This window comes from Saccopteryx leptura, chromosome 2, assembly GCF_036850995.1.
Source record: "Saccopteryx leptura isolate mSacLep1 chromosome 2, mSacLep1_pri_phased_curated, whole genome shotgun sequence".
Lineage (NCBI taxonomy): Eukaryota > Metazoa > Chordata > Mammalia > Chiroptera > Emballonuridae > Saccopteryx > Saccopteryx leptura.
This window is the reverse complement of record NC_089504.1, coordinates 290,771,051-290,784,552: the sequence shown is the minus strand read 5'-3', so window position 1 is coordinate 290,784,552 and position 13,502 is coordinate 290,771,051. Positions and strand designations below refer to the sequence as shown.

The 13,502-nt window shown below is 41.0% G+C and overlaps 1 protein-coding gene across 4 annotated transcripts in view; it reads right to left on the bottom strand.

Annotated features, from left to right (window-relative positions):
• Nucleotides 1–13,502, bottom strand: part of THEM4 (thioesterase superfamily member 4) — a 65,902-nt gene that overhangs the window by 20,078 nt on the left and 32,322 nt on the right. For 3 of the 4 annotated variants that reach the window (XR_010748812.1, XR_010748810.1, XM_066362487.1), the window contains one exon: nucleotides 8,443–8,629. Coding sequence is in view for 1 of the 4 variants with exons in the window: in XM_066362487.1 (XP_066218584.1) it covers nucleotides 8,443–8,629 (187 nt within the window). In the remaining 3 variants the exon portion in view is untranslated. Of the gene's footprint in view, nucleotides 1–8,442; nucleotides 8,630–13,409; nucleotides 13,488–13,502 lie in introns of all 4 variants that reach the window. The other variant, XR_010748811.1, reaches the window with a different exon arrangement.

Here is a 13,502-nt window from a genome sequence, read left to right as displayed (position 1 = left end):
AAAAACAGATGAAGAACTCAATACATAAATTGAAAAATGAGCTAGCAAGTTTAGCTAATAGAACAGGCCAGATAGAGGAGAGAATCAGTGACATTGAAGGCAGGCAACTAGAGATGCTAGAGAGGGAAGAGAGAGACTAAAAATAAAAAAGAGCTCTATGAGAATTGTCTAACTCCATCAGAAAGAGGAATGCAAAAATAATGGATATATCCGAAGATGAGAGGGAGAAGGGTATGGAGAGCATATCCAAACAAATAATTGACGAGAAGTTCCCAAGCCTATGGAAAGATACCAAGTAAACAATCTAACATCACATCTTAAGTAACTAGGAAAAGAAGAACAAAGGCAACCCAAAGTCAGAAGAAGAAAGGAAATAGTAAAAAATAGAGCAGAACTAAATAAAATAGAGAACAAAAACCTATAGAAAAATTAATACAACAAAGAGCTGGTTCTTTGAAAAGAACAATAAAATTGACAAACCCCTGGTTAGCCTCACTAAGGAAACAAGAGAGAGGACTCATATAAACAAAATCCGAATGAAAAAGAAAAAATTACAACAGACATCAAAGCTATATAAAGGATAATAATAGAATACTATGAAAAAAATTATATGCCACTAATTCAACAATCTAGAAGAAACAGATAAGTTCCTAGAACTATACAATCTTCCTAGACTGAGTCACGAAGAAGTGGAAAACCCATAAGCAGGGAGGAAATAGAAACAATTATCAAAAACTTCCCTAAGGTCCTGGCCGGTTGGCTCAGCAGTAGAGTGTCAGCCTGGCGTGCGGGGAACCCGGGTTCGATTCCCGGCCAGGGCACATAGGAGAAGCGCCCATTTGCTTCTCCACCCCCCCTGTCTCTCTCTTCCCCTCCCACAGCCAAGGCTCCATGGGAGCAAAGATGGCCCGGGCGCTGGGGATGGCTCCTTGGCCTCTGCCCCAGGCGCTAGAGAGGCTCTGGTCGCAGCAGAGCGACGCCCGGGAGGGGCAGAGCATCGCCCCCTGGTGGGCAGAGCGTTGCCCCTGGTGGGCGTGCCGGGTGGATCCCGGTTGGGTGCATGTGGGAGTCTGTCTGACTGTCTCTCCCCGTTTCCAGCTTCAGAAAAATACCAAAAAAACCCCCAAAAAACCCAACAACAAAAACTTCCCTAAAAATAAAAGTCCAGGACCAGATGGCTACACTAGTGAATTCTACCAAACATCAAAGAAGATTTGATACCTATCCTTCTCAAAGTTTTCCAAAAAATAGAAGAAGCAATACTTCCTAACACATTCTATGAGGCCAACATAACTTTGATACCAAAACCTGGCAAGGACAATACAAAGAAAGAAAACTACAGATCAATATCTCTAATAAATACAGTTGCAAAAACCCTACACAAAATACTAACAAATTGAATACAACAACATATTAAAAAAATACATTGTGATCAAGTAGGATTCATTCTAGGAGCACAAAGATGGTTCAACATATGCAAATCCATCAATGTAATATACCACATCAACAAAACAAAGAACAAAAATCATATGATTGTATCAACAGATGCAGAAAAGGCATTCAATAACAGATAACATCCCTTTATATTTAAAACACTCAAAAATGGGTATAGAAGGAAAGTACCTCAACATAATAAAGGCCATATATGACAAACCATCAGCCAATATTATACTATAGTATATGGTGAAAAACTGAAAGCTTTTCCTCTAAAATCAGGAACAAGAAAAAGATGTCCACTCTCTTCACTCTTATTCAACATAGTACTAGAAGTCCTAGCCAGAGCAATCAGGTAAAAGAAAGAAATAAAATGCATATCGGGAAAGAAAAAGTAAAGGTATGACTTTTTGCAAATGACATGATCCTGTATATAGAAAACTCCAAAGACTCCACCAAAAAACTATTAGAAACAATAAATAAATATAGTAAAGTTGCAGGATACAAAATCAATATATAAAAGTCTATTGCTTTCCTATATGCCAAAACAAAACTTCAGAAAATGAATTGAAAAATAAATGCCTTTTATAATTACAACAATAAAAATAAAATATGTAGGAATAAACTTAACAAAGGATGTGAAAGACCCATTTCTGAAAACTAAAAAGCATTATTAAACAAAATTGAAAAAAATACAATGAAGTGGAAAAATATTCCATGTTCATGGATTAGAAGGATCAATATAGTGAAAATGGCCATATTACACAGAGCAATAAATAAATTTATGCAATCCTCATTAAAATCTCAATGTCATTTTTTAAAAGAAATAGAACAAAAAAAATCACCAGATTTGTATGGAACCATAAAAGATCCTGACTAGCCAAAACAATCCTGAGAAAAAAGAATGAAGCTGGAGGTGTCACACCACCTGACTCCAAATTATACTATAGAACCATGATAATTAAAACTGCATGGTATTGGCAGAAAACAGACATACAGACCAATGGAACAGAATCGAGGACCCAGAAATATATATATGGACAAGTCATCTCTGCCAAAGGAGCCAAAAGCACACAATGGAGAAAGGAAGCCTCTTCAATAAATGGCGCTGGGAAAACTGGAAAGCTACATGCAAAACAATGACACTTCACTACAGTTTGTCCCCATGCACAAAAATTAATTCAGAATGAATCAAAGACCTAAATATAAGATCTGAAACAATAAATTACTTGGAAGAAAACATATGTTCTAAACTTATGGACCTTGGTCATAGAGAATATTCAATATATTTGACCCCAAAGGCAAGGGAAGTAAAGGCAAAAATAAATGAAAGGAACAATATCAAAATAAAAAGCTTCTGCACAGCAAAAGAAATTGACAACAAAACAAAAAGGTAGACAACCAAATGGGAGATGATATTCACAAACAATAGCTGTGATAAGGGGTTAATATCTAAAATATATAGAGAACTCACAAAGCTCAGCAACAAACCAAAAATCCAATTAAAAAATGAGGAGAGGACCTGAACAGACACTTCTCCCAAGAAGACATACAAATGGCCAATAAACATGAAAAGATGCTCATCTTTGCTAGCTATTAGAGAAATACAAATCAAAACTACAATGAGATACCACTTCTCAATGTTAGACTGGTTGTTATTAACAAGACAGGTAATAACAAGTGTTGGAGAGGGTGTGGAGAAAAAGGAATCCTCATTCACTGCTAGTGGGAATAAAACTGGTACAGCCATTACGAAAGACAGTATGGTGGCATCTTAAAAAATTAAGACTAGAGACCCTGGCCGGTTGGCTCAGTGGTAGAGCGTCGGCCTGGTGTGCAGGAGTCCCGGGTTCGATTCCCGGCCAGGGCACACAGGAGAAGCACCCATCTGCTTCTTCACCCCTCCCTCTCTCCTTCCTCTCTGTCTCTCTCTTCCCCTCCCACAGCCAAGGCTCCACTGGAGCAAGGTTTGCCCAGGCGCTGAAGATGGCTCTGTGGCCTCTGCCTCAGGGGCTAGAATGCTCTGATTGCAGCAGAGCGATGCCCCAGATGGGCAGAGCACTGCCCCCTGGTGGGCATGCTGTGTGGATCCTGGTCGGGCGCATGCGGGAGTCTGTCTGACTGCCTCCCCGTTTCCAGCTTCAGAAAGGTACAAAAAAAAAATTAATACTAGAATTACCATGTGACCCAGCAATCCCTCTACTGGGTATCTACCCCCCCAAATCGAAAATGTTGGTACATAAAGACACAGGCACTCCCATGTTCATCGTAGCATTATTCACAGTGGCCAAGACATGGAAACAACCAAGGTGTCCCTTGATAGAGATGAAATAAAGAAGAGGCAGTACATATATATACAATGGAATACTACTTAGCCATAAAAAATGATGATATATTATTATTTACAACATGGACGGACCTTGAGAACATTATACTGAATGAAATAAGTAAATCAGAAAAAGCTAAGAAGTACAGTGTGTCTGTAAAGTCATGGTGCACTTTTGACCGGTCACAGGAAAGCAACAAAAGACAATAGAAATGTGAAATCTGCACCAAATAAAAGGAAAACCCTCCTAGTTTCTGTAGGATGATGTGGCAGCTTGTGCGCATGCACAGATGATGACGTAACACCGTGTATACAGCGAAGCAGCCCATGGCCATGCCAGTCAAGATGTGGATGATATAGAGGAAAGTTCAGTGTGTTCTGTGGCTTGCTAAATTCGAATCCGTGACCAAAGTGCAATGTGAATATCGGTGCATTTATAATGAAGCGCCACCACACAGGAATAACATTACACGGTGGGATAAGCAGTTGAAGGAAACCGGCAGTTTGGTGGAGAAACCCCATTCTGGTAGGCCATCAGTCAGTGATGAGTCTGTAGAGACTATACGGGTTAGCTACCTAAGGAGCCCTAAAAAAGCTGCACTGAATAGGTATGAAACTGGGAGAGTTTTCCTTTTATTTGGTGCAGATTTCACATTTCTATTGTCTTTTGTTGCTTTCCTGTGACCGGTCAAAAGTGCACCATGACTTTACGGACACACTGTATATGATTTCACACATAGGTGGGATATAAAACTGAGACTCATGGACATAGATAAAAGTAAAATGGTTATTGGGGAGGCTGGGAGGGGAGTTTGAGAGGACAAATACATGGTGATGTGGTAAACTGCAAGTGGCAAAAAGCCTTTGTAAATTTGAGGCTTAGCAAAAGGCTAAGTTCTCCCCACCACCTCCATATTTGCTATGAAGCTGAGTATTTGCACTCATCCCATAGCCCCACTTCACTTGCTTGCTTAAGTTGCTGGAAGCAATTTACATGCCCTTCCTCTCACCCTTTGTTTGTTCAGATGTTGGTTGATTTCACTTATGCATGGTGGGGGGATTCCTGTTAATTGCCTTAAGAGAGTTCCTGTTTTTGCCTTAGATGTGTGACTTTGTATCTAAGACTTCCTTATTTGCATATGGCAAACTGGGGGCTATGGCGCTCTCGGATATTGCCATCAGCATTGAAGAGGACTTCCGATCCCATCCTCTTTTCTCAGTAAGTCTATTTTCTTAATTCTGCACCGTTCTCCCTCAGGACCCAGAATTACTAGCTGCTCTAGTCTGAGGCATTGACAGAAAATGATTTGACTTTGAGTGATGGGCACACAACGCAATCAACAGTTCAAATGCTATGGAGGTGTTCACCTGAAACCTATGTACTCTTATTGATCAATGCACCCCATTAAATTTAATATCTAAATTTTAAAAATTAATAAAAGGCCAAGAAAAAGACTTTATTGGCTAATAAAAAATTTTGATATGCCTTAACAAAATAAACTAAACTGATGGCTTAAACAACCGTGGGGAGTTACTATTCCTTGGGTATTTCCCTAACATACATGAGGTATATATTATGTTAAACTTCTGGGCTTTTTGTTTGTTTCAATAAAGCACTGGACAGGAAAGAAAGTAGTTCACTACTCTTCCCAATTTATTTTTATTTATTTATTTATTTATTTATTTATTTTTTTAGGTGATTGGAGGGGAGATAGTGAGGCAGACTCCTGCATGCACCCTGACTGGGATCCACCCGGCAACCCTTTCTGGGGCTGATGCTTGAGTACCGAGCTATTTCAGCACCTGAGGCTGATGCACTCAGACCAACTGAGCTATCCTCAGTGCCCCGAGAACCAAGCTCAAACCAACTGAGCCACTGGCTGCAGGAGGGGAAGAGGGAGAGAAGCAAGAGAGGGAGTGGGAAGAAGCAGATGGTTGGTCAGTTGCTTCTCCTGTGTGTTCTGACTGGGAATCCAACCAAGATGTCCATATGCCAGGCTGATGCTCTATCCACTGAGCCATAGCCACCAGATCCCTAAGATAGGGCACCACATTTTAAAGAATAAAAGGATAGAGCCTCTTACACGGGTCCCCTGGTATGTTTTCTCTCTTCTCTCATCTTTTTACAAATACTTGTAAGGCACTTACTATGTATTGGGTACTGTTCTAAGCACCAGAGATACAGTAGGAAATAAAACATGAAGTTCACCCACTAGTGGTGAACGACACACTATTGCAAAAAGAAAACACAAAGTATGTCAGATGATAAGTGCTGTAAAAGAAAAATAAATGTACTTTTATAACTGCATATTAGGCAAAAGAAAATCTGAAAATGACTCCAACTACATGGCATTCTGGAAAAGGCAAGACTATGGAGGCAGTGCAAAGATCAATGGCTGCCAAGGGTTCAGAGGGAAGGAGGGAGGGACGGACAGAAGCAGAGAGCATTTTTCCGGCAGTGAAACTATTCAGTATGATACTTTTATGATTGATAACATGTCATTTTACATTTGTCAAAGCCCATAGTAAATACAACTTAGAGTGAACCTTAATGTAAAGTATGAACTTTAGTTAATAATAATGTATCAATACTAGCTCATCAGTTATAATAGAGGCACCACACTAATGCAAGGTATTAATAATAGCAGCAAATTTGGTGGGAGGGTAAGGAGTATACGGGACCTCTACTTTCCACTCATTTTTCTGTAAACCTGAAACTGCTTAAAAAAAAAGTCTTAATTTGCCTGACCTGTGGTGGCGCACTGGATAAAGCATTGGCCTGGAATGCTGAGGTTGCTGGTTCAAATCCTTGGGCTTGCCTGGTCAAGGCACATATAGGGAGCAACTACTATGAGTTGATGCTTCCTGTTTCTCCTCCCTCTTTCCTTCTCTCTCTCTCTGTCTCTTCCCTCTCTCTAAAAATTAATAAAGAAAATTAAAAAAAAAGTCTTTTTTTTTTTTTTTTGTATTTTTCTGAAGCTGGAAACGGGGAGGCAGTCAGACAGACTCCCACATGCGCCTGACTGGGATCCACCTGGCACGCCCACCAGGGGGCGATGCTCTGCCCATCCGGGGCGTCACTCTGTTGCAACCAGAGCCACTCTAGTGCCTGGGGCAGAGGCCATGGAGCCATCCCCAGCGCCCAGGCCATCTTTTGCTCCAATGGAGCCTTGGCTGCAGGAGGGGAAGAGAGAGACAGAGAGGAAGGAGAGGGGGAGGGGTGGAGAAGCAGATGGGCGCCTCTCCTGTGTGCCCTGGCCGGAATCGAACCCGGGACTTCCGCATGCCAGGCCGACGTTCTACCACTGAGCCAACTGGCCAGGGCCAAAAAAAAAAAAAGTCTTAATTAGAAAGCTCTTCTCACACACAACAGAAGAACAAAAAGTATATATAATGTGTGTGTGCTGGAGGTGGAGTAGGAGCAGTGGTGGGATTCAGCCAGTTCACATTGGTTTGGCAGAACTGATACCTGATCTTTTGTTGAGTTTGGTGAATCGGTTGTTAAAATGGAACTTTTAATCAGGGTTTTCTCTCAAGTGGGCGCCTGGGCAGCTGCCCAATGTGGAAATCACAAATTTACATTCCTTTCTCTTTTCTAACGTTCATCTGCGCTACAGCGTATTCTAAGCCCCCATAGTGATGTTCATTCTGTCCATAGGTGAAAAAAATTGCAAGTGAGGACGGCAATCAAGAAGCAATATGGAAATATCTTAAGTTTTTTGGTTTTTGTCATGTATTAGTTAATATTCTTTCATTAATATTTTAAAACTCAATCTAGTTTTGTGTACCTCTTTTTTTGTTCTTATTTAAGTATTAAATGCACAAAATAATAAACTAACTTTTGGTATATCATTTTTTATACTTTAAAACAGTGGTCCCCAACCCCTGGGCTGCGGACCGGTACCAGTCCGTGGGCCATTTGGTACCGGTCCACAGAGAAAGAATAAATAACTTACATTATTTCCATTTTATTTTTATTTAAGTCTGAACGATGTTTTATTTTTAAAAAATGACCAGATTCCCTCTGTTACATCCATCTAAGACTCACTCTTGACACTTGTCTCGTAAGTTCGACAATTATGCTTAAAAATACCACAGTTTTTACGCCGGTCACATAATTTTATTTCGTGCATTTATCCATCCCACCCTAAAGGCCAGTCCGTGAAAATATTTTCTGACATTAAACCAGTCCGTGGCCCAAAAAAGGTTGGGGACCACTGCTTTAAAGGGTCATTAGGGCAGAAAACCAGTTGTTAAATTATTTGAAACCCACAACTGCTTGGGAGTTATAAGTCTAGGAGATCAGGGGGAAACCTAAGCATCCTATGATTCTTTACAGTGGCAGAGTAATTTACTGGGATAAATGGTACAATGAAATTACTGATAACAGCCTCAACACAAGAGAAATGAGGGGGCTGTGGGAGGGTGGCTCTCTGGGCTTCCTTGTTCATTCCTGCTAATGGTGATAAAGATGCCAGAGTGGGAAGCAGTCTAATTCTTGGCAAAAGGTCTTATGCCTTCCCACAATGTATAAAATCCACTGAGATTTCTGACCTATAAAACTGGAAAATAAAGAAACCCCTGCGTAATAGTCTTTCTTTTTTCAAGTGGTAACCAGTGCTTCAATCTGTTCTTAGTTTTATGTTTTTGCTATATAATTTTCTTTATGGGACAGTTCCTACCATGAATGAAGGCTGAGAAATCTTGACTCATTTTAGTTGATCCATACGTATGTGACGGAAAACATATCCAGGAGCCATCTTCACATTTCTTCATCATCTGGTCAAAGAGGAGTCTCATGTCCTTGCTCCAGCAGGGTTTGGGGAGAGAATGATTCTCATGAATGATGTTCTTAAGAGGAAACGAACTCTGAAAGACCGGAAATAAAGGAAGAGTAATGGGAGGTACATTCTATGTCATAACATATTCCCCTATTTTTAAAGACTCTTCTGCACTTTTCCTTTTCCAGAAGCTTGTCATTTGAATGGGAGCAAATTTCAAGGATTCCCTGATTCAACCTCCTTTCTTTCTCTTCTTTCTCTTCTTTCTCTCTCCTTCTCTCCTTCCTCCCTCCCTCCCTCCCTCCCTCCCTTCTTTCCTTTTCTCCCTCCCTCTCTCCCTCTTTTTTCTTTCTTTTCTTTTTCTCTCTTTTTCTCACACCCTCCTTCCCTCCCTCCCTTCCTCTTTCTCTCTTTCTCTCAGCAGGGAGAGAGACACAGGAACACCGAGCTGCTCCTGTACGTGCCCTAACTGGGGAGTCTGCATAGGGACGACACTCCAACCAACTAAGCTATCCAGCCAGGGTTTTATTTATTGATTGATTTTGAGAGAGACAGAGAGAGGAAGGAAGAGAGAGGTGAGGGGGAAGTAAAGCATTCATTTGTTGTTCCACTCAATTACGCATTTGTTGGTTGATTCCTGAGTGTGCCCTGACTGGAATCAAATCCACAACTTCGTTTCGGGAGGACTCTCTTAACCGACTGAGCTAATTGGCCAGGGCCACACATATTATTTCCTAGGATGAAGCTAATTAAAAAAGTTTTTAAAGAATCACAAAGGTGGGACTGAGTGATAAAATACTTTTTTTCAGTGGTTCTCAACCTTTCTAATGCCGTGACCCTGCAATACAGTTCCTCATGTTGCGGTGACCCCAAACCAAAAAATAATTTTGGTGGCTACTTCATAACTGTAATTTTGCTACAGTTATGATTCGGAATGTAAATACCTGATACGCATTATATATTTTCCGATGGCTTTAGGCGACCCCACTGGGGTCGCGACCCACAGGTTGAGAACCGCTGATGTAGAGTCTTCAGAAGTTTTAAGCAAAGCAGTAACATGAACTTATAATTGCAGAACTCAAAATGGTCCTATCCTGTTTAACGAGATACTGAGTTGCTTTTATGAGAAAATAGACCAAAACTGCAAGTCATACAGCTAAAGCCAGTGGTCCCCAATCCCCAGTACTGGTCCACAGAGAAAAAATAAATAATTTCCGTTTTATTTATATTTAAGTCTGAACGATGTTTTATTTTTTAAAAATGACCAGATTCCCTCTGTTACATCCGTCTAAGACTCACTCTTGATGCTTGTCTCGTAAGTTCGACAATTATATTTAAAAATACCACAGTTTTTACACCGGTCGCATAATTTTATTTTGTGCATTTATCCGTCCCACCCTAAAGGCTGGTCCGTGAAAATACTTTCTGACATTAAACAGGTCTGTGGCCCAAAAAAGATTGGGGACCACTGGCTAAAGCAGCATGGACAGAGGAGAGAACCTGGATCTCCAGCTACACTTGGAACCAAAGTTTGCCAACCTTTCCCCACCATGGAACCAAAGAACCAAGACACTTGAACACTGGAACCCTTTCAGAAGCAAAGTGTCCGTTGTCCAGGAAGATGTGGTGTTGATGCCCCTTTACCATCAATGGCCAAGCTCCAAGGTCCTCTAATTAAAACTTGACCCACCAGCACTTCCACGTAACTGTTCCCCTAACCCTTCATCAAGTCCAGTGAACATGATGGAGCTGAGGCACTATTAGGTCTCCTGTCTTCTTGGTTGGTTCCCTAAACCTTTCCTTACTCCAAACTCTGACACTTGAAATTTTGGGCACACTAACTCGGTAGCACTTTGGCAAGCCAGCCAGGAGCTGATGCCCATGTTAGGCTGGCCCGGCTGGGGTTCCCCTTGAGTGGTAAGCAGATGCCAAAGCTGTTCTGCCGTGGGGTATAGGCGGCTCTTTCCCTGGCAGGCACTGGTTGGCCTATGCACATGACTTGTATGCAATAAGGAAATATCTTTGGAATTTGATCTACAGTTTGGTAGACCTGGGGTAGGTTGCTCTAGTGTGAGCAGTTAGGAATCCTTGCTCTCTATTTGGGTCTTCTCTCCCTTAGGACAAAACCATCTAATCTGCATTTTTAATTTAACTGTGGGCCTTTTTCTGAGGGTAGATCAGGATTATTGTACTATACCCATTTATCTCTTTGTTTTTGGTAGACTATGTTTGTTTTGTCTATATTTCTACATCTCTATTTTGGAAGTTTGAGTCTATAACTAAGAGAATAGAAAATCCAAGTTCAGTTCCTCATGATAGCCCGCTGGAATGCACCCTTCAGAACTGGACTGCCTTTAGTAGATAATTCAAAAGAAATGTGAGGTCATGGTGAAGCTAGAGGAACCTAATACGAGGCCACTGTTGCCAGAATCTAAGCAAAATAGGGAAAGAGAAGATGACCTGTTATTAACTCAGACTATCCTACTACAATAGCACCGCCTCCTTATGAGGAGATGGTCTCTTGGCCACCTTCCCAGGGTACTGTAGCTCTCAGCAGGGTGTGGACACTAGCAGCTGACCCTGAGTGGCCACTGAGACTGGTTTGTCTAGAGTAGGGATGGCCAACAGTTTTTGCCCCTGGGCCAGATTAGAAAGAAAATTTTTTTCACTGGCCGGATGAAATATTAAAATTAAAAAATGTTAAATACAAAAATAATTTGTTTAAGTAAACAAAATTTTATTATATAATTTATGAATAAATGTAAGTGAGTGAAAAAAATTTTAATATACAATATTATTTTAATAAAAATGTAATTACATACTGTATAAATATCCAAACTGTATAGAAATTAATTGAAACAATATTTAATTAATAGAATGAGCTTGAATGGGTTATATTGCAAATAAAACAATTATTTCGTTTTACAAATAGCCTGGACACGTTTTCAGTTATCAACTACAGCTATTGTCTATGCTACAATGCCACCTAATTTAGCACACTTGACCACAAAAATAACAAATTGTTTGACTTTGGGTGCGCACTGGCAAAGTCCACCTAAAAAAATGTGGGTTTCACATCGCTGCTAAATGTCAGTTCGTATCGAGTACAGACGAGTACAAAGTTGTAAATCTTTATAATGGAATTTTTTTAAAAAATAAAGAAGTATCGCGAATCCATTTGACCAATTATTGGAAGTTAACCCTAGATTAGTCACACGTGGAATTCTTTTCCGCATATCACTGTCTTCTTAAATATCTTGATTTCCAATAATCAAAGATGCTTCTGCTTCTCAGTAGCTGAGATTTTAAAGTAGCAGAGAAAATGAAAAATTTAATCATGGGCCGCATAAACTCATTATGCGGGCCGGATCTGGGCCATATGTTGGCCATGCCTGGTAGAGGCTTGGCTGCTGGGAGGTTGCTTCTCCTGATAATATGTTCTAAGCTCCCTTGGTATCATTTTTTTCACATTTCTTTTTAAGTGAGAAGTGGGATGTCAGATTCCCGCATACACCCCCACCAGGATCCACCCAGCAAGCCCTCTAACAGGTGATGCTAGGTCCATTTGGCGTATTGCTCAGTTGCTAAGCATTCAAGCTCTTTTTTGCACCTCAGGCAAGGTCATGGAGCCATCTTCAGAGCATGGGGCCAACTTGCTCCAAACAAATCATGGCTGCTGGAGGGGAAGAGAGAAGTAGAGAAGGTAGGGGGGTGGAGAAGCAGATGGTCATGTCTCCTGTGTGCCTTGACCAGGAATTGAACCTGGGACATCCACATACCAGACCTATGCTCTACTGCTGAGCCAACCAGCCAGGGCCATCTTTTTTTTTTAAAGATTTATTTTTATATTTTTATTTATTCATTTTTTCAGAGAGAGGAGAGAGAGAGAGAGAGAGAAAGAGAGAGAGGAGCAGGAAGCATCAACTCCCATATGTGCCTTGACCAGGTAAGCCCAGGGTTTTGAACCGTAGGGCCATTTTTTTACTTTTCCTTTTTGACAGAGACAGAGAGTCAGAGAGAGGGACAGATAGGGACAGATGGACAGGAAGGGAGAGAGATGAGAATCATCAATTCTTTGTTGCTGATTGCTTGTTCATTGATTGCTTTCTCATATGTGCCTTGACTGGGGGACTACAGCAGAGTGAGTGACCCCTTGCTTAAGCCAGCAACCCTGGGCTTAAGCAAGCCACCTTGGGCTTCAAGCCAGTGACCTTTGGGCTCAAGCCAGCACCCTGTGCTCAAGCTGGTGAGCCTGCGCTCAAGCTGGCGACCTCTGGGTTTCCAACCTGGGTCCTCCAGGTCCCAGTCTGATGCTCTATCCACTGTGCCACAGCCTGGTCAGGCTCATTTGTTTTACTTTTAAGAGAAGAAACAGCCTCTGGTTATCTGAAGTTTGGATAGAAGAGTACTTAATTTGTCTTGTTTGTGTATTACCTGTGTATCAATCTTGTTTTGGATGTATTTTATTGACTTGGAAGTAAGAGATAAAATAGCGTCTGAGGCTTCTTCTTCCCCTCCCCCATCTACTTTGTCTCAAGACCTGTGGCAGCAGCCATCCTGGGTTCATTCTCCATCCCACTGCCATCTTCCTCTATGAAAAGCTGCCACTTTAAATTCAGGTTTTCTGAAGCCATTCTTTTTTCTTGCTGAGTTTTTCACCTTGATTATGAACACTCACTTTCATTTTCTGTTGTTTGTGTTTGTCAACAAGTCCATGTTAAGGTGTGCCCTTTAAAAAAACACGGTGTATCCTTGAAGGAGAGGATCCCAGGCCTCTCAAAGAGAATGGAATATACTCTTTGATCGAATATAAATTAATTTAAAGGTAGCTTTAAAGAAATTCTTGCAGCATGCAAAGCTTTGGTCACCTGAGCAAAATCTTCACTTAGTCCATCTGTCAGAAACATCATTGGGATCCAGTTTTTCCTCTGAGTTTTTCATTGTACCTGGGACACAAAAGC